At 44.7% G+C, this 20,747-nt stretch overlaps 2 protein-coding genes across 6 annotated transcripts in view; both read left to right on the top strand.

Annotated features, from left to right (window-relative positions):
* Window positions 1-17,051, top strand: part of LOC118302698 (thrombospondin type-1 domain-containing protein 4-like) — a 50,658-nt gene extending 33,607 nt beyond the window's left edge. For 4 of the 5 annotated variants that reach the window (XM_035629056.2, XM_047331381.1, XM_035629058.2 and 1 more), the window contains 11 exons: window positions 4,902-5,106; window positions 6,758-6,933; window positions 7,106-7,202; window positions 7,443-7,640; window positions 7,921-8,050; window positions 8,361-8,565; window positions 9,073-9,246; window positions 13,561-13,734; window positions 13,888-14,067; window positions 14,792-14,936; window positions 15,269-17,051. In XM_035629056.2, the coding sequence (XP_035484949.2) occupies window positions 4,902-5,106; window positions 6,758-6,933; window positions 7,106-7,202; window positions 7,443-7,640; window positions 7,921-8,050; window positions 8,361-8,565; window positions 9,073-9,246; window positions 13,561-13,734; window positions 13,888-14,067; window positions 14,792-14,936; window positions 15,269-15,411 (1,827 nt within the window). In that variant the 3' untranslated portion in view covers window positions 15,412-17,051. Of the gene's footprint in view, window positions 1-4,901; window positions 5,107-6,757; window positions 6,934-7,105; window positions 7,203-7,442; window positions 7,641-7,920; window positions 8,051-8,360; window positions 8,566-9,072; window positions 9,247-10,936; window positions 11,117-11,202; window positions 11,346-13,560; window positions 13,735-13,887; window positions 14,068-14,791; window positions 14,937-15,268 lie in introns of those variants that run through there. The other variant, XM_035629057.2, reaches the window with a different exon arrangement.
* LOC118302704 (E3 ubiquitin-protein ligase TRIM39-like) lies at window positions 11,094-12,829 on the top strand. Its single transcript, XM_035629066.2, has one exon. The coding sequence runs from the start codon at window positions 11,220-11,222 to the stop codon at window positions 12,396-12,398; it is 1,179 nt and encodes a 392-aa protein (XP_035484959.1). The 5' UTR covers window positions 11,094-11,219; the 3' UTR covers window positions 12,399-12,829.
* Window positions 17,052-20,747: the final 3,696 nt, after the last annotated feature.

Here is a 20,747-nt window from a genome sequence, read left to right as displayed (position 1 = left end):
TGGACTAGACGTAGGAAAATGGGCAGCAATCCTGTAAACTTTACATTCCCACTGAGCTGTGTGTCAAAGCCCCTATAAACATTGTATATTGACATACTGCCTCACCACTGATGATTTACGCTGTCATTTGGACTATTTGACTACATTTGGATATGAGATACTATATATCATGATATATAGCGATATAAAACAAGACGAAACACATTGCAATTATATTGCAATACTTTGCATATTGTTTTTAACTGAAAAACCCAATATAATATGTACATCCCATTATATTGATAACTTAGCGGCTGAACTACCTAATTCCATCGCAATTTATTAAAACAAATTGAATTGCACTGTGTCGCTGAACTGAAATGCACTTGTCATAAACATCACCTAAAAATTAAGTGCATTAAGAAAACAAGATGTAAAGTTCATATCAGTATGCTATAGATAAACTTTAAACAATAATATACTGTCAAGCACGATAAAGACGTGTAAAAAATGTACACATGCCACTGCCAGACCTAGATAGAAGCACCTTCTTTTTACAAACTCTCTCGCGTTCTTTGCTGTTTGTGAATACATTTTACATCCAAAGACTCCAGAACACGGCCAATTATGAGTCGGGAAAGAAATCATGCAAATAAGGCAGTACAGATAACTTTGAAACATGTTTGCTTCAAATATCTTGACTGAGGCTCCAGGCCTGTGTGGTGCACTTCGCCCGGCCAAGACACACCTTGTGTAAAAAAAAGAAACAACCTAACAGAAGATTGCACCGGTTCATTCAAGGTACAGAAACATATTCAAACACTCTTCTTCTTTGTGAAGTTTCCAGCGACAAGTAAAACCCGTGTTTCGCCGCATCTTTAACTCAATTTGCTTCAGTGACGAGGACTAAAAACGCCCGCACGTCACATCTACCGCAGCATGATATCATTCTGAGCATGAACCTTTTTTTCATATTTTTCTCCCAGTCTGGAGCCACAAACCAGACCTCCTACACGGATAAAAGCTTTGCAACTGCAGGGCCGCTGTAACATTATGCCAGAGCTGTCGGGAAGAGATTTGGTGCCTGTGCAACTGTATATCTTGACATTGTGCTTATTTACTGTTGGGAAAATGATGCAAATGGATGATATTTGCCATTTTGTCTCCCACACCATCTGATATTGTTTTAGACAGTTATTCACTGCCTCTAAATCTTGATTTCAGAGCGGAGGCGCCTCTGAACATGTGCAGGTGAAACAGCAAAATGGGAATCATTTCTACAGTTATAGTCAAACAGAGTCAGAATAAGTGGCCTGTGCAAATCATCACTTACAGTATGGGCTGGGCTACAGTGTGAGGCTCCGTATTAAGATTATGGCCTGGATAAGAATTTAATCTAGTAGCCAGGAGTTGTTTGAGGTGTAAGTAACAACGTTGATTCAGTGCAATATTTGATTTATATGTGATTTTCTTTTCAAATGTGTGTAAACTGAAAGGCGTCGCTTGCTTTGAGTAACATAGTTTGATATTTCTCTAATGTTCACTGGGCGTGTAAATATGCTACTGTTTGCTTCTGATTACCTTGTTCACTTTATGATAACATGATGATAGGTCAGTGTTTGGCCCATAGTTTGTTTCTCAAGTTGCCCAAAATCCATTTAATACAGCTAAATGATCAAATCTTTATTTTAAACAAAATCTCAAACCCTCAAACATGTTTCATATCACTCACAAGCTAAACGACGGCCTTAAAGACACACAGTGGCTGTGCCACAGGCCAAGTATAAGCCCCTCCCCGCTATTTTGAAGGTCCCAAATTTCCCATGAGCTCAGACGTGAATGGTTGTTTTATTAATCTTAAAGCGCCAACGCGGCCCCATTTTGAGTGTTATAGTAAACATGCGACCCTTCTACTTACAGGTCATAGTTCACTCGCTGAGCACCACGAGTCAACACTTGCTCCAGCGCTCAAGGTTTGGGGTCTGCGCCCTGGTTTATTTTCAGTATTCAAACATCAGAGCTGCAAAAGGGAGGAAAAAGTTGCCGCCGTCATCCCCCTACAGGTCAATGGGGAGGTGAGCTTATACTTCAATAAGATAGGGCCTAAAAAGAATAGCTCTGTCTCCAGTGACAATTGCCTTTGGCAAAAAACTGTGTGTGTGGCTTCAGTTTGTTACAAAAAAAAAAAAACGATGAATCTAATCCAGCTGCATCTAGCGGGTCAATACCGTCAGGATTAACTTTGAGCTGACGTTGCCGTCTGCGATCGTGAGTTGACTGGGAGTCCACTCCATCGCCCCGACACGTACGTGTAACCATTTCCAGATGAAGGTGTTTTTTTTAATGACGTTTAGAAAACCCGAAAAGTCAAGTTCCACTAAAGAAAACTGGGCAGTTCCCCTCAACAGATGCTACAAGCCGGCCAAAGAGAGAAAGTGACAAAAAGCCTAGGAGAAGCCAGGCCACGCTGAGATTTCAGTTTCCGCTATAGCGAGGCCCTCGCCGAACCGTGGCTCGTGTGTCGCCACTGTACAGCGACGGGGCATTTCGATGGGTTCACGGTCAGGGTCACATTTGTCAGAGAAAAGCCTGGAGAGCAGATGTGACAATTGGGCCCGAATACTTGCTCACAGATAAGGACGTTAGTGTTTTGTGTGCAGCTGTGTGCTACTGTAAAAGCGAAAGGTTTGTCCTGACAGTTAATGGTGCAACTGTCAAAGACACTAGATATCAAGTATACTCCCTCAACTCGCTCATGCTCGCTGCGCTGGAGGTGCAACACCTCTTCGCTTCCCCCGTGTTAGAAGAACGAAAAAACCCCTGGCGGTTTTTAAATCCGCAGTCGTACGACATTGAGTTGACAATTCAGGTTCTGGCGTCGGATAAAATACTCCACTCCCCGATGAATATGTCTTGATCCAGATGTTGTCCCGTCCAAATGGCCACAGATAACCTTGTGACCGCGTCGGCGTCTGCTTTACGAGAGGAACATTCTTACCCCTTTTTCTGGCAAATTGCTGCCGGGCCGCTGTGATTCAGTTGTTTTAGTTCGGAGGCGTTTATGGTGCAAGCGGAGATATTCATTGGCAGTCATGTCACCAGCGGCATTTTTATTCCCTTTCCATGGTGGACTTACTGTAGCTAGTTAAAAAGCCCTCCGCTGTGTTGTGCCATGCATTATGCATTCCTTTTGTCGCTGGACTGTAGCGTTTTGAGCTGCTTTGTATTCACTGATCCGTAAAGCGAGCGCATGAGACACAGCAGCGCGTACCATCGTGTTGTGTTTAGTGATTTTCATCTTGGCTTTATTCGCACCCCACGCTGTCCTGCGACATAATTCCATGTTGACCATAGCAGCGTTTGGCAGTTGTTGTTTTTTTCCGCAGCACTCACAGTTTGCTGTTCTTTTCCCTCATCACTTATTTCCTGTGTGGAAGGAGGCACTTTGTGTTTGTCTTGGCCCAGAACAGAGTGAGCCCATCTGCCCTTCGTGCATCTTATCATCCCATTAACTTCTCTCTGCTGTCTTTCTCCCTCGTTCTGCCGGTCTGCAGCTACAGTAACTTACGGCCGCTCGAGTGCAGCCAAACCCGCGGAGATGTAACCGCACGTTTTATGACTTCTCAGACACTTGCTGTAAATTAGTTTAAGTCTTCAGAGCGAGGGTTCAGCGCCTCATAACCACGTGTGCAGCTCCACAGCCACACATCGGCCTGCCGTAGTTTTTACGAGCGTCATAACCGAGTGCACGCAATACAGTAGCTCTGAGGGGAAATGTGTTTTTTGTTGCAAGACAGAGCAAGAGAAATATGTCAGCTGCGATCGGGGCGTCCACGTGGAAGCCAAGCGAGGGCTGCAAACCGACTCGGAGGTCTGGAGATTGGCCGCTGCCCAATCACAGAAAAGCTTTGCGTCATCGCGTCTTTCCCCCCACATGATGCCCACTCGGCTGGTGTCCTTACTGGACTCTGACCCGCGGTGCTGCAGCAGTGTGTCTGACTGTACGGTAGCTCAGCGGGATCAGTTCGGGCTGCTCCACCACCTGTCTGCGCAGCGAGTTGCTTTTACTGCCGGTTTGGGGGAATTTATGGACTGCTGATGTTAACTGTTCTATTTTTACTGTGCCCACGTTTCCTGTAATGTATAACCACCAGGGTGACACAGAAAGGCCGCGGCCTAGAGATTTTGGAAGAGAATTCAGACACTCAAATCGATGCCTTCTGGAATGTCAACAAGATTATTACAAGTTATTCTTTTGTAGATAAATAATGAGTTTATTAGCAGTTGCAGCTTATTTTCTTTCTTTTTCTTATCTTTTATATTATAAAAGATTATAATATATAGGGCTGCATCTAACTGATTATTTTCATAATCAATTAATCTGACAATTATTTGCTCGATTAATCGATTAGTAGTTTGGGCCATAAAATGTCGATCGTGTTTCCAAACCCCCAAGATGATGTTTTGTTTTGTCCACACACCAAAGATATTTACTTTATTGTCACAGAAGAGCAAAAGAAACCAGAAAATATTCACATTTAAGAATCTGAAATCTGAGAATTTTGACTTCTTTTTCATAAAAACTTATTTTTAACCAATTAATCGATTATTATTATTATAATCAAATAGTCGGCGATTCATGTATTAATGGATTACTTATCGATTAATCGATTAATCGTTGCAGCTCAAATAATAAATATAAAGATTAAAAATATATAATCTTTCTTGAGCTTTTTCATATATTATATTCAAAAGCTATTATAATATCTTTACCATTATCTTTTCATTTGACCAAGTGAAGTTTGTGTAAACCCTGAAGAACTATCCAATTGAACACTTTGATACTTCAGCTGCTCGTCCACTCTGCGAGGCTCGTCCCCTCGCACTTCCCCGTGTGAGCCTCTCTCTCCCCTGCCTTGCAGAGCCTCGGCTGCGACGAGTACCTCGGGTCGGGCCAGGCGATGGACGCGTGCGGCGTGTGCGGCGGCGACAACACCACCTGCAGGCTGGTCTCCGGCGTCTTCAAACACAGTTTGTCCAAGGTTGGCTATCACAAGATAGTGGAGATCCCAGAGGGGGCCACCAAGATCAACGTCACAGAGATGGTGAAGAGCCGGAACTACCTAGGTGGGTGAAACACAACAGCTCAGCTCACTAGGACACGGGTCCCCGGTCGTCCTGCTCAAGACCGGTTTGCTTGTTTTTAATCTAGCTACTGTTTCTACAGCTGTTTCATATCAAACTGTTAGTAACGCTTAGCGGTGGGAGGAAAATCTTGAAATTGCATGTTGGCGAGAGTTCAACACTATAAGCTACAGTCCAGGAGGCTGAATGCCAGGAATATGCGTATGTGAGGAGTTTGTATTCGCACTGCTGTTGACCGATGTCCAACTTTCTGCTCTGAACTGGCAAATCTCCGTGAGGTTTATATCTCACACTGAAAATATTTCACACATGAGGCTCGGTCAAACCGGGATTTACAGTTTCATCAGTTGCTCTGCCTCCAGTCCAGGTCGAAACACGCGGAAATCTTCATCCACTACATCTAACATTGTGCTACGGATTTAATGGGACACCGGGGGAGTCGATGAAATAAAGAAATAGCGAGACATGTTTTTGATTTGACACAAAGGCGTTTGACGCCTCGACTAGTTCCAGCTGTACAGGCAGAGACGCACAGCATCCAGTTGTCAAATGAAATTCAGTTTGTTTCAGATTGAGAGGCAAATGAATCAAGAGGCACCTTTTTCACGATTTCTCCTTACAAGCGTGTAGCTGGTGTCACCACCCACCCGTGTGGTGCCGCCCTTTTGTCAGTCGGACACGGTGGCGTGTTGTTTTCAGAACCGACCGGAATGTCAATCCCAAATGGCTGGAGTGTCAGACATTGTTCAAATGAGAGCCGAGGCCAAGCTCGGCAGCAGGAGCTGCCACTGCCCCTCGAGGAAGAGTGCAATAACATGCTTTCATCCCAGGATCTTACCCCTCGAGCCTCGCCATCCTTTCTAATTAAGGGGAGGAATTTTACCACGCTGTCAAACAACACAACCGGAGGAGGATGGATTCAGCGGTCTATGTCTCAAATCCCAACTGCTTGTGGATGCCAGGTTCGCTCTGCTCTCTCTCCTGACGTTGGTCGGCACCTTCTTCCAAATTCCCTCACTCCGTCTCAAACATGTACTCATGCACACATCCGCGGACTGTACCGCCAGCATGGTTTTGGTTGACTCTTCTGTCGCTGTTATTTTTTTTCGAAATGTATTTATAGGTTTAAAAATGCAAGATTACAGTAGAAAAGAGCACCGAGTCCACGAATTCCCCTCGATAGGCCTCAGTGCTACACTGTGGATTTCTAACAGTGCTTTTAGTAGTACAAACACTCTTTTACAAGCCTGTCTAATGTTACACTTCTAATGCCTTTCTAATGGCCTCTTGTCCTTAATCCACGAAATCAATGGAAAACATTTTGGGGGATTTGGTTTCAGGATTGGCGTGAGAGGCTTGCCAGCACAAACAGATTGTCACGTTTACAGCAGGACACTGCTTTGAAAGTGCACGTGAGAGCGTTTATTCACTTAGCTGTAATTACTTTTTTGGGTGGGGAAAGTCTCTGGAAGACCCCCCTTTTTTGTTTTTTTACTGCAGTTCTCATTATGTCTAAATGGTTTTACATTAAATAGTAATGATGTGGAAGAGGCCGTCGCAGTATTTTCCTTTTTACATTTGAGCGCGGGGTTGTCAGTGGTGATTGTGTGGTTGTACTCTCTGCCTCCTCCAGCTCTCCGAAGCCGGTCGGGGCGATCCATCATTAATGGAAACTGGGCTATTGACCGACCCGGGAAGTACCAAGGAGGGGGGACCATGTTCACCTACCGGCGGCCCAATGAAATCAGTAGCACAGCTGGGGAGTCCTTTCTCGCCGAAGGGCCCACCAATGAGATCCTGGAGGTTTATGTGAGTAGCCAATCAGCTGTTGTGACTCTGCCCTTTCGCTCGTCCTAAAACGTGTGCGTGGCCAGAAAAAACAAGACTTTCAGAGCACATATCGCATTTTGCGAGGGAAAATATTTAAAGGTCAGGAGTATTATTTTAGGATTGTTGACTGAACTCCTCTATTTTCCCTCAGATGATCTTCCAGCAGCCAAACCCTGGTGTTCATTATGAGTACATTCTCCCCTCTGAGAAAACCGTGGGCCCTCAGCAACCAAACCACAGACCAGAGGGTAAGTGAGGCGCACTTTCCACCCCCCGCAACCGTTTATTACCATAGCTTTTAATCAATACCGTACCAATGATTCAAATTATTAACTTATGAAACATTTATTCCAGCCTTACACATATCCATCCGTTCATACAAGGTTTAAACCATTGTTCGTCCTCATATGTCATCATCTCCATCCATCCAGTTGCCACAGTGACTCTCATCTAATGTTACATGTTGTATCCACGCGTCCGTGTCTTAGAGAACACTGTGACTGGCCAGGGGGGATACGACCATCACAGCAACGCACGCCAGGAAAACGTCGACACAGCAGGAGGAGGGCGGTACCCTACTCGTCTCCCCGACAACCAGGTACCTGTCATACAGCCGCCCAGACGCGAGCGAGAGCACAACTGGAAAATGACTGGCGTCACAGAGTGCAGTGCCTCCTGTGGTAAAGGTAGGGAAACACAGTTTGTGTTGCATGTTAATGTGTCAGGTTTTTATTTGCAGACATCCAGAGAGGCTTACAATTTGAGTCAGATAATATGTGTGTGGGTCTCCTCTTACATAAAGCAGCTTTGATTCACTAAATCAACCCCTCACTAAAAAGGCCAATTCTCCTGAGTACAATAATATATTATTATTAATTGTGTATTTTTTCTTTCTGAACATTTGGAGATATTCTAGATGTAGTATTCATAGCTTAATTGAAATATCTGCTTTGTGTGCCTTTTTAGGATTCAGATACCCCGTCTTTCATTGTGTGCACCGGCTGAACCATGTCCAGGCATCAGATGCTTTGTGTGACAGCAGCAGCAGGCCGAGTGCACCGGAGGAGGCCTGCAACCTGCAGCCCTGCCCGGCATTGTGAGAGACCCCACTCTTCCGATCGAACACTCACACACATTACTTCATACTGCTATATACAACTAAATACTGCCAAATGTAAGACTCTCTCAAGTTGATCTAATAGTACTGATTACTGGCTTTAGGAAACCAAATCGTTTGACAGCCGTTCATCATTTCACGCTCAAAGAGAACCAGGACACAACTCCAAATAAACAAATCGCACACACACACACACACACACACACACACACACACACACACACACACACACACACACACACAAAACAGCGTACCTTACTGCAGGCTCTTGTGATTTCCTCCTGGGCAGCTGGGACATTGGAGAGTGGTCAGAATGCAGCAAGACCTGTGGCCTGGGCATGCAGCACCGGCAGGTCCTGTGCCGCCAGGTGTACGCCAACCGCACCCTCAACGTCCACACCAGCCGCTGCCGACACCTGGAGCGCCCCGAAACTGCCAGCACCTGCCAGCTGAAGATCTGCAGTGAGTGGCAGATCCGCTCCGAGTGGACCGCTGTGAGTGGCAGCAATGTGACTCAAACACAATGGGCCTGCAACAAACATTTTCATATTCTTATCCAAAATTTCTTTACATTCTTTTGTACGGTAACATTGAATGAAATGAGTGTGGAAAGGACCTGCGTGAGCTTGACCGCAACCATCAAGAATATCGAAAATTAGCATAATGAATGCCCTTATAATACCGTATATGGCCACACTTCCTGTCACATATGTCGGAAGTGTCTATTCATGAAAATGGCATCAAAGAGTAAAAAGAAGAACTTTACTAGTTCGGAGGGTGCAGTCCTGTTTTCAGAGGTCCAGAAAGGGAAGTCTATATTTTTTTAGCAGCGTCATCAGTGGAATTAAGGGACAGGCTGAAGGACGGCTGTCAATCTTTTCGTCTCTGTACCCTGACAATGTTTCAGCCTGTATTCAGGGGTAATGAAAGAAAACACAGTCTCTCGTGCAGTTACTTTTCTCCACAGCACAGTGTTAACCATGTGGCCTCTGTCTCTGTAGTGCTCTGTGCCATGTGGGCTGGGTCAAAGGTCGCGAGAGGTACGCTGTGTCAGCAACGTGGGGGACTTTGTTCCAGATGAGGAGTGCAACATGAATCTGCGGCCCGTCGATGTAGAGAACTGTGACATGGGAGCCTGTGCCAAGAGCTGGTTCTACACCGACTGGGGCAATAAGGTAGGTGTTAAAAGTCAGCGGGAGACAAAGCAACCTTCATTCATTACTAATAACAGTGGCAGCATAAGCGGACGGACCGCGGGGGCAGAGGGTCGGGTCGCCCCAGGGCCCACGCTTAGCGGGGGCCCCCTACTGAGCTCCCCTTTGACTGGTATTGCAACATTTCCATTCATTGAAAACACTGAGATTATTTAAGGAAATTAAACTTGTTCGAGCAATCTGGCTGAGAGGGAGAGAGGGAGAGAGGGAGAGAGGGAGAGAGAGGGAGAGAGAGGGAGAGAGAGAGAGAGAGAGAGAGAGAGAGAGAGAGAGAGAGAGAGAGAGAGAGTGAGCGACTGCTGGGTGAGCTAGATTGAATTTGAATGACTTTGACTTTTATGTAGTTCATAAGCTCGTCTGAACACAAACAGTCTATGCTGTTACTTAAGATCATAAAAACACACGACAAAAACAAATCCTTCAATTACAGGTGACGTATTTTATTTATTAAATTCTCAATAGACACACAGACTTATTTTCTCTTCTGACTTTTCGTACCATCAATAACATCTCATAACTTTTATATGCTCCTGGTTTCTTTGTATTATCTCACCTTGTGGACCCTCAGTGTTGACAAGCTGCTGGATGATTGTGCCACGTTGGGACATTCTCTGGAGTGACTGTATTTCTCCGCTCTGATCTGATGAGCTCTGCTGCCTTCATGTTAATAACAACCCGTGTTAATGTGTTTCCAGTTCTTGTATCCATAGCGTGGGAATTTCTCTTCCCCACCTCTCTCACCGTACAGGATCCTAACTAATACTGTACTCTAAAAAACTGCACTTTTTATGCCAACGTGGGGAGAAGCTCCTGGCTTTGTGTCCTAAATCTGAGTTTGAGCTCCACCGAGCATTGACAGTCCTCCGCCCCCTCTGTGCATAGAGTCAAGGTCTCGCAGTCTCGGCAGGACTCTTTCCTCCCGATTACCGTCAAAGTATGACACATGTAAATTGCAAAAAAAGAGAAATGAAATTGCACACTCAGTTCAAAATGGCTGACTCCCTGTTGGGTAGCATATAACAAATGGCTCCAAGAGGCTTTTTGAATAAATCTTGGCATGTTCCCTGTGCATATGACTTTCAAACACGTTGTTTAATTATGCGGTGGGGGTTATTTCCTTGAAATTTTCGAAGGGGAGCCCTTGAGTGATTCGCCCAAACCCATGATCATAAACCAATCAAATATTGAGTTGAGCCACTCTCTATACATGTGCAAACTTTTGTGAGGTCTTGAGTACCCCTAGCCATTCAAAAATGCTATAGGTAACTGAGGGGAGCTGTTGAGCTGGTCGGCTACGCCCATGGCCAAGTGGGACACCAAATCTAAGCAAATACTAGTCCAAACATTTGTGCAAAGTTTCGTGAGTTGTCATGAATCCTAAATTCCTCAAAACTGTGTTCGAAATGTGACGCAGGAAACTCAAAATGGCGGACTTCCTGTCCGAACATTTTCGGAAATTATGTTTTTAATCCTTTTTAATGCATGGCCTTGTTTCAGGGGGCACCAGGGAGGCCCCTGGCCACCCGGAGTCCAATCAATAGAAAAGAGAGCATCTTAAGACCCTCAAAAATGAGTTTCTGCAGCAGAATAATGAGCCAAGAACTCCTAAGGGGTTAAAAGATCAGCTGCACATCATGCGTCCGTATCTCAGGCTCCACCCTCACCTGACTCACCTGAGACAAAAACCAGGAAACTGCGTGTTGCTGAGAGGCTGAACAACAGATGGTCAGATTCACCTTCCGACCCAACGAACAACACCAAACGAGTGAGTCAAGCTACAGGAGAGAAAAGTTGAAAACTACAACACTGCCGACGCGCCGCATATCGAAAGGTGAATTTGACAAACGCCTCAAAGTGACAGACAGTGGAGGGGGGGGGGGGCTGTGACTGACTGTACTGACTGTCTGCCGTTCACAGCTTCACTCAGAAACTAAATGGCTTCCAGATTAGAGGATCTCTGCAGTCTGCACGGTGAGAAACTCCGATTCTTCTGTCTGGACCATCAGCACCCAGTGTGTGTCGTCTGCAAGGATTCGGAAAAACACGCCAAACACAGGGTGAGATTCATCGAGGAAAGTGCAAAACGACGCAGGCAGAAGCTTCAGAAAACTCTGGAGCCCTTAAAGGAGAAGTTAAGGGTTTTTGAAAGTGAAAAATCGAAGTTCGACCAAACGGCAGAGCACATGAAGGTCCAGGTCCAACGCACGGAGAGGCAGATTCGGGAGCAGTTTAAGAAGCTTCACCAGTTCCTAGAAGAGGAGGAGGGGGCCAGGATGACTGCTCTGTGGGAGGAAGAGGAGCAGAAGAGTTGGATGATGAAGGAGAAGATGGAGGCTCTGGTCAGAGAGACGACAGCTCATTCAGACGCAGTCAGAGCCACAGAAGAGGAGCTGAGAGCGGAAGACATCCATTTCGTGCTCAACTACAAGGCTGCGGGGGAGAGAGTCCAGCAGCGCCTCCTGGTGGACGTTCCACAGCTGCCCCCAGGAGCTCTGATAGACGAGGCCAAAAACCTGGGCAACCTGACCTTCAACGTCTGGAAAACGATGAAGAGCATGGTCTCCCACAATCCTGTGGTCCTGGACCCAAACACCGCCAACCCAGGACTCATCCTGTCTGAAGACCTCACCAGTGTGAGACCAGGAGAGGTACAGCAGCTCCCCGACATTCCGGAGAGGTTTGATCGGTCCTACTTTGTCCTGGGCTCGGAGGGTTTTAACTCGGGGACTCACAGCTGGGACGTCCAGGTCGGAGACAACACGGACTGGACACTGGGTGTGATAGAGGAGTCTGTCCCGAGGAAGGGAGACATACATTCTGGATTATGGAGAATAGGCTTCTACGAAGGTAAATACTCTGCGTGGCCGCCGTCAGATCCGAAGTCTGTTTTCCCGGAGCAGAAGACGTTCCAGAAGATCAGAGTGAATCTGGACTGGAACAAAGGGAAACTGTCGTTCTCTGATCCTGACACTAAAACACACATACACACCTTCACACACACTTTCACCGAGAGGATGTTTCCGTGCATTAACATTGGTGATCCCTGCACAGTGAATCTGTTACCAGATAAGGTCTCAGTTAAGCTGACAGTGGTACAGAATAGGAAGAGATGAAGAGGAGGATTTTATTTACCATGTTGCTTATTTCTCTTTAGCTTCTCACTGGTTTTTATTTCCTTTTATCAACAGTTTAAGAAGAAGAGTTTTATTTCTGCTGTGTCAAATGTTTCTACTTATCTTCAGATTGTTTTGATTTTACTTTGTGTGGTAATCATTTTATGACATATAACACTCTTTATTAAATCCTTCTCAGCCAGATCATAGGGTTTCCAAACATGATTCATGTTTAATCCCATATAATCTATACATATGACATTTGAACACATGATAATTTTTCTGCCTGATGTGATGATTCTGTCTGGAAACATGTTTTTCTTTCATCAACAACAACATGTTTGGTTCCGTTCAAACATTTTAAATTCATCATAGATGAATGTGCATCGATTCTTGTTTTTTACATCAACATAATAAAAATATTGTCACGACTCGGTGTTATGTTCTGCTTTTTTCTGCTTCTTGTTTCTGGCCGTTCCTCTTTTCTGGTTGGGTCGTCGCCATCTGTGGGACCAGTTGAGCAGGACCAATGGGCGGGACACGGTTCACAACCGATATATTTTCATGTTGCGTGACTCGTGCGAATTTTGCTCATTTGCTTTGTTTGTAATCTCATCATGCAAATTTTTTTTCCATCTGCCACCACTCCTTTTTTATTGGGTGTTGCTCTCATCTACAATGACATTCAAAGACAGTAACAGTAATATACTGTAAGTTCCATATACTAGTTCTAGAATCAGAGATGAAGTGAACACTCTGATGTCCTGACTGTACGATTAAAAGTATTAGGAAAGGAAATGAATAAAGTAAGAGTGAGGATTTTTTCCCCCGCATACCAGAGTATTGGAGAGACTAAATATAGAAGATAACGTGAAGGGGTTGGGTGAATTAAGTACATGACAGAAATGAACACTTCTCTGTGAAGTATACAACCACTTCACTGCACAACATTAAGACAGTAAAGTACATTAGGGGAAATGAATGACCGATTTCACCAAAGCCACAAAGCCAGCTGAGATGTGGATTGTTGAAAAGGCGTAAAAAAAGAAAGAATCTTTGGACGGTGATGTACTTTTCTATTTACATCTGGCTGTGGCCCGTCAAGGCTCAGTCGGTAATAGGGGAGCAACCTGAAATGTAAAACCGTGTGTTCCCTCCACAGTGCTCTGCTGAATGTGGGATGGGTGTACGGACGAGGGGAGTCCTCTGCCTGACCAACCACGTCAGTAACCTGCCCCTGGAGAAGTGTGGCAGCGAGCGGCCTGCGGACTCGCAGGTCTGCAACAACGGCCCCTGTGAGAATCGCATCGAGTGGTTCACGGGCCCCTGGAGCCAGGTATGAAGGCCACACGGCGGTCACGCCGCGGCTTAACGGGGATTTGCTTGGAGAAACTAAATACATGGGATTTTGACATCGACATTGTCCCCCCCCCCCCTGTATGTTGTAATGAAATACATATGGTCGATGCTTTTGTCGCATGTGCCCTAGTGCTCAGCCGAGTGCGGTGCGGGCAGCCAGCAGAGGTCAGTGGTGTGTCTGATGAGGTCGGATGAAGGATTCACCGTCATGCCACCGTACGAGTGCTCCTCCCTGGAGCGGCCCCTCGGCCAGCAGAGCTGCCACCTTGAGGCCTGTGGAGCAAAGTGGTACCACACTGACTGGAGTGCTGTGAGTAAGACACGCAACCGCCTCACCTCATGCTACTGATAAGCCCTTAAACAAGGCATGCGGCCCTCGCTCCCCGCGGCTCTCAGCGGGTGATTAATGACCATCGGGGCAGAAGACATCCCTCCTGCAGAAGACATCAATCAAAAACCAATCTCGACGCTCGCATGAATTGTGTCTTTATACACTGAGCTCAGAGACACAATGTGGTTCTAACGCACAGAACTGTCACAGGTCACCTCGGCAGTAGGCCGATGAGTATTCAGACCAGGATAGAGTAGAGAATAGTGGTAGTAGCAGGAGAAGAAGTATGCTTTTTTCAAAGCTCTCTCTTGATGACGTGACTTTGTATTGGAGATTAATTTGTTGTGCAAAACACCAATTTAGTTATCTTCATCTTCATCCCACACCGGAGGGAACAGTAGGTTCCCTTCTGCTACGTGAAAAAACCCAGATCCTTCATGCTCCATTTTACGAATGTCAGAATTGAACCTTCCCCACCGTTTGGCTTCGGATCTTATTTCTTCATGACATCATATATCATGATCTGCCTTATCGGGACTCTTCGGCTCATCAGATTTCATTAACAATTAAACTAAGTAAAGTTTTATTTACGTAGGATCCCGTCACTCAGGCAGAATTTGAAATCATTAAGTTTTATTAGGTTTTTAATTTTTGTGGACGTTTTACTAACCTGGCCGCTGTCTTCGGTCTTCTGCCCTTCCAGTGCTCGAAAACATGCGAGGGAGGTTTCCGCGTGCGGGAGGTGCGCTGCCTCACCGACGACATGCTCTCCAGCGAGGGCTGCGACCAGCAGCTGAGACCAGCAGAGAGGGAGGAGTGCAGCCCCGAGCCCTGCGTGCCCAGCATAGGTCAGTCGTCCCCGGGCATGTTATCTGGAACGTCGCTGAGCCGGATGAGTGTTTGTCCTTTTTGATTCAAGCATCATTAGAAACATTACTGTCATTATTGCGAATGGAAAGTTGGCAGCTGGTAATCTCCGGGCACGGGGAGCAGATGAGGACATTACATACATAGCCGGAAGCTGTTCCTTGGGCGAAGTGCCGAACCCCCAAATGTGCCCAACAGCAGAAGCCCAAGCGGCACTACGGAGCTATCTGAAAGCTCTCCTCTCCCTCTATTGCCTATGTTGCTTGAGTAAGCATCATTTGTATTTGATAGAAAGACGTCTCTTTTGTTCCAGATGAGAACTGCAAGGACAATTACTACAACTGCAACGTGGTGGTGCAGGCGCGCCTCTGCGTGTACGATTACTACAAGACGACGTGCTGCGCTTCGTGCTCGCGCGTGGCCCACAGACAGTCCACTCCTCGGGGCCGCAGCTAGCACCGCCTACCGGGGTCCCCTTCAGCGCCGCGTCGGGACAGACTCCGTACCCGCTGCAGGCACCCTGGTCCTGTGCCGGCCAGGGCAGTGGACCGGCTGGTCCTTTGCCTAAAATGGACATTTGTTTCGTTTGCCAAGGGTGGAAACTTAAGGAGGAACATTTCTGTTGGCCTCTCTTTCGGAGAGAGCCGCTGGGAGAAGGTCGTACCTATGAATAGTGGAGGACAGGAACCCAGTGACTGGATAAACAGAGCCCTGGTCTGGGGAGAGAGATCAGTAGCAATTTGAGGAACCTACAAAAATGTATTTATGGATTGCAACAACAACTTTTAATATTTCTTTTTTCGATTCGTGGGAAGCAGTTTGCAGCCGTCTCTTACTGTAAGTGGATGTTGAAGTGGACTACCCATGAAGAGGAGAGCATCTGTGCAAAGTTTAACATGGACAACGTGCAGACTTGTATGTGGCTCTTCATGGCGCTCAGATTTATGGCCTGATGTCATATGAAGTTGGTCCAGTCTCACCTATAATCAACTATTTAACGCCCACTTTGTTGACCAAAGATATGTAATCTCTTACTGTGCATCAAACCCTCCACAGTGCCGACAGAATGGATCCATGGGAAACTCAGGATTTCGATTCATGAATGGCCCAGATGAGGTCTTCCTGATTACATAAGCAATCTGCTTTCTGCAAATTGTTTCTTCCTGCTCAGCCACCAGGTGTAAATGCAGCCTTTGTAATATGTTTGTATATATGTATGTATGTATGTATGTATGTAGGGCAAAGTGAATCATTAAGGTTTTTTAGGGGTTCTATGACAGTCTGAAGAGAAAAAAAAAACCCTCTTAATTTATTTGTGTGGCTCCCCAGGGAGGACTCTGGTTTATCAGCCACCGGTGGCCCCTTCTTGGCGATGAAACCTTTGTTGCCTTTCTCCACCAATCACAGTGTCTGAACTGGATGGAGGCGTTCCACAGCCTGTGTGATGGTAGAAACAGATGGTCAGAAGTGTATTTTCTGGAGCGGTATAAAAAACCATTCTGTACATAAATATATTTTTTCTTTTTTTTTCTTTTCCTGTGGGATATAATCATTCCACCATCAACAAGCATAGCCACATAGAATTATCAACAGAATACGATTAATATTTGATTGTAAAGATAGATCAAGGCAGTATTTTTTACAACTATTGAACTGGTATGATAGGCTACATGTGAGGTTTACATTAATAAGACATAACACCTCTTTAATGAGTCCCACACAAATCCTGCACACAGTACCTCTCAAAGGTTCGGCCTTTGTTGTATTAATACCTTCGTTTTTCAGTTCCAAGCATTATAAACTTACCTCTGACTCATAAGTACTGTATACTGTATGTACCAATGTTTAAGTTTTGACCCATTTGAGTTAAATCGGTCTCTAAGGGAAATAACCATGACTGACCAACATGATGGGCTGACTCTTGATTTTTCAATCAAAAAGAGTGGAACTGAAAGATCATAATTCAGTATTCATCATATGACTGTAACGAATAGAGAGTCTGAATTTGACTTATTTTAAATTTCGAGTGTTCAGCAGTTGCTCCTCGTATGTTGTTCTTCAGATTTTCTGAAATAAAGAAATGTACTAATTATTAATGTCGACTAAATTCTCCGTCCTGAATTGAATTAAATGTGGTGTAAATACAATGGGGGATTTGGTCACTTCTCCTACCCTGATGAACTCGGTGAGCGTGTTGTCGACGTAGGCTCCACGTGGCATGAAGAAACAGCTGCCAGGGCTGAGATCATGGAAGAAGAACAGCTCCTGGTCCTGTGAAGCAGACCAAGAAGACGTTTTAATGATTTCACATGTGCTTATTGTCTGCAGGTCGAACCAGAAAGAGACTCCTCTGTGCAGCGCAGGGTGTCATTCAATCATCACGCAACAGTCCATCTGTCAGCACCCGACCACTGGGAGGAACAGCCCCTCAATGGAGTGAGTGTGTGTGTGTGTGTGTGTGTGTGTGTGTGTGTGTCAGGCCGTCTGCCTCCGATGTTTGTTTTTACAGATGGATTTCTATGTGTCTAGGTAAAGTTTTATTGAAGACTCAAAAAGACATGAGCCTCAGATTTTACAAACACACTGATTATAACACTGGTTAAACCTGAGATTAAGCTCAAGTCTGACAACTAAAACAGGCCAGGAGCAAGCTGGTCGGGGTTTTACAGGTTTCCATGGTAATTAGTGTCTGACTTGTTGGAAACCTCCTGTACCAAACCGGATTTCTTGACAATGAGGCTGAATTACTGAAAGCAGCGGGACTCCACAGGTGATTTTGCTTTATGAAACATCCATCTGTGTGGAGCCAGAACAGTGACAGTGAACTGAGGTATTAAAAATGAAAAATTGGCACTGAAAAAATGTTCAACTGAAAAATAAAAAAACAAACATTAAAAAAATGCTAATCTCACAATCCCATTATTTTATTTCATGTTGATACTTTTATGCATTTTGATGTTTTTTTTTAATTTCAATCTTAAATTTTTTCTTGATGTCTGAATTTTTTCAATGACAATTTTTGTTTTACGCTGTCAGAAGAGAGAGAGAGAGAGCGTGAAATCTTGTGGTGCCATCCTGAGCAGATCCCATTGATCAACGAGGTATATCAGCAGACCTATTGTGGCCCCTATTGAAGACTGCACCACTGTGCCGTGCGCGCCTGTGGCTGCGTGTGGGGCGAGGCGCGGTACGCAAATTATATTTACATGTCTCCAGTGCCAAAACTTGTTGTTTCAATACGGTGGCCCTGAAGTGCAAATCAGAATGCTGAAAGAGTAAAAAGTGATCGTCTGCCAGAAAGTGATTTCGGTCCTTTTTGGCAGGGTTTTATGGCTTGTATGGCACATTCATATTATACTGTAGGAGAGTAGGTAAAATGATGCAGTCATAAGAATATTGCAATAATGTCTTTATTGTACACATAACCCCTTACCATATATCATGTTCATTAAAGTGATAATTATTAATTATTGTAGTGATATTACATATACAAATGCATACAAACCTTGAAAACAATAGGATAGTATTTCCCGTGAGCAAACCATGACTGATTACGATATAAACGGCAAACACTTGTGATTATTCGGTTAGAAGAAACATTAAAGTTTCACAAAGACAAATCTTTGATATTACTACGGACATAACTCTCGTTATGAGAGTTTGATCCAGTTAATATCAGTTTCTGACGGACGATCACTCTTTGGCACCACATCCGCAACATGTGGCACCTCTATGGCAGATTGTGACCCGTTTTGAAATCAAAAATGTACTCTTTACCAATCCTGTTTAATTATTGATGAGCAAAATTGTTATATTAATATAACAATTTATATTGCTGTGACGTCTCCGCAAGCGCCAGACTGTTTTGTAGATTTGACGAACATTATCACCTGTCCCTGGACACTGCAACAACCATTCCCCTAGAACACATTGCATTCAGAACCCGATACCACTCATGAAAGGTGCAGTTCGCGGTCATTTACTATTCAATAACATCTTAGTCTAAACAATAGGGCCCACGGACTATGCAAATATGAGTTTTGAAGGCCATGAACAGAATTTCTGGGGTAGACAAGTAGAGTCCAGGGCGTGAATACCAGTGCAAAGCAAAGCATCTGCAATGTTTTGAAGCTTGGAGTAGCAAATCTGATCACACTGGGTCATCTTATCATGTGTTGTGCAGGGTCCTCCCACTAAGTCCGGAGTGAACACAGATGTGGATCAGAGGGGATGTGCAGCAGCAGCAGGTCTGGTCTGTCCACTGTACGATGTGACAAACACAAAAGTAGAGCCAAGGTCACACAGAAGGAGAGTGACATGCACACTGTACATCTGAATAACTTGAATGTAAGTAATAACGGGTCTTTAACCTATGAGGTCCGCCATCTATGTCTCCACTCTCCAGTAACTTGAACGGTTTACCAATGCCAATTTCTATTTTTAACGCCTCAGTTTACTGTCACTGTTGTTGTAACCGGTGCTGCCGTCTGTGTCTCCCATGCTGTGGAACCAGCTGGGGCCCTCGGATGACTCACAGTCGCCGCAAACAGAAACAGAAACACAGTGCCCTCAGATGGTGTCGAGCGGCAACTGATGACTTGGTGCACGACAACGTTCACGTGTCCAATTGTGTGACAAATAGGTACAATCATCTGGAACTCTTGAATCTGATCCATCTGACTTCATAGTTTGTCCCAAGCACTTCTTTGACAACATCATTCTGAGCGGTGGATCACACACGGGAGATTGTTTTGTTACTTTTCTCGGCCCTCTTGAGGAAAAAAAAAAAAGGTCTTTACAGTTCATGTCTTGAAACTGTGTTCTTGGTCCAGGTTCGTTTCAGCCTTCCACCACATCTATAAAACCACAAACCTCGATTCTAATGAGGGAAAAAGAAAACAACCTCAGAGGAGATTTGTCAGCCGGCGCATTGTGTAATTTGAATCAAAATTCCCTTTGGCTGCAATATACTGCACTTTATGTGCTAAGAACAAGAGTGACATTACTATTAATTGAGAACTAACATGCAGAGGCGATATTCTTTGCCTAATTTACTTATATGAGAATTTAATTAATTAACAACAATTAATATAAATGAGTCTAATTATGTTAATGCAAATTGATCCAATTAAACACACCGACTAATTCCCTGAAATGGAGGCTTCAGGACAGATACTCCTGCTATCTGTATTCTGTCCTCTGTATGGGGGGGAAAAAAGAAAAATTAAATAAGCAGGTCATTCCAAATGCCAACAGGGTGAAATACATTAGTTTATATCCAAGCTGAAAATCTATCCCATAACCATAAATGGCATTTCAGGCCTCAAAATCACTTCATGTAATAATAAGACCTGTATTTCACTTACAGCACCGTCCTAACCACAGGGTTTTACCAATGGGTGGCGGTAATAGGAGCTTTAAATGTATAATACGAGTGTATGTGAGCACTGCTGGTCTCAGGTTGGACAGGACATCAACACGCTGCTGTGAGGCAGACGGGGAGTGATTGACAGCCTGAGACAACAAGCACCAGTTTTCTTCTACACTGCAGAATAAATGTCACTCAGTCTGTATAGTATATGTCAGTCGGACATATTGAGGGTAATACCTTTCATGAAATAAAGGGGGAAAAAACACAGCTATGTAGTTTTTCCACGTTGGGTTGTGCAAAACAGACAGCTGCTGTGACACAGTTGTACAATGTGTAAGTAACTTAGTATGTTGCTTATTGATGATGCTATTTTGCAATAGAATAGTTCTTCTGTATTTTTCTACTCGTCTTTATTATATAT

Source organism: Scophthalmus maximus, chromosome 4 (genome assembly GCF_022379125.1).
Source record: "Scophthalmus maximus strain ysfricsl-2021 chromosome 4, ASM2237912v1, whole genome shotgun sequence".
Taxonomy (NCBI): domain Eukaryota; kingdom Metazoa; phylum Chordata; class Actinopteri; order Pleuronectiformes; family Scophthalmidae; genus Scophthalmus; species Scophthalmus maximus.
The sequence above is the reverse complement of the archived record's forward strand: the minus strand, read 5'-3'. Positions and strand labels throughout refer to the sequence as shown.

Excerpts from the sequence above, each read along its gene's own strand:
- LOC118302704 (XM_035629066.2), top strand. The coding sequence starts at position 11,220 with ATGGCTTCCAGATTAGAGGATCTCTGCAGTCTGCACGGTGAGAAACTC.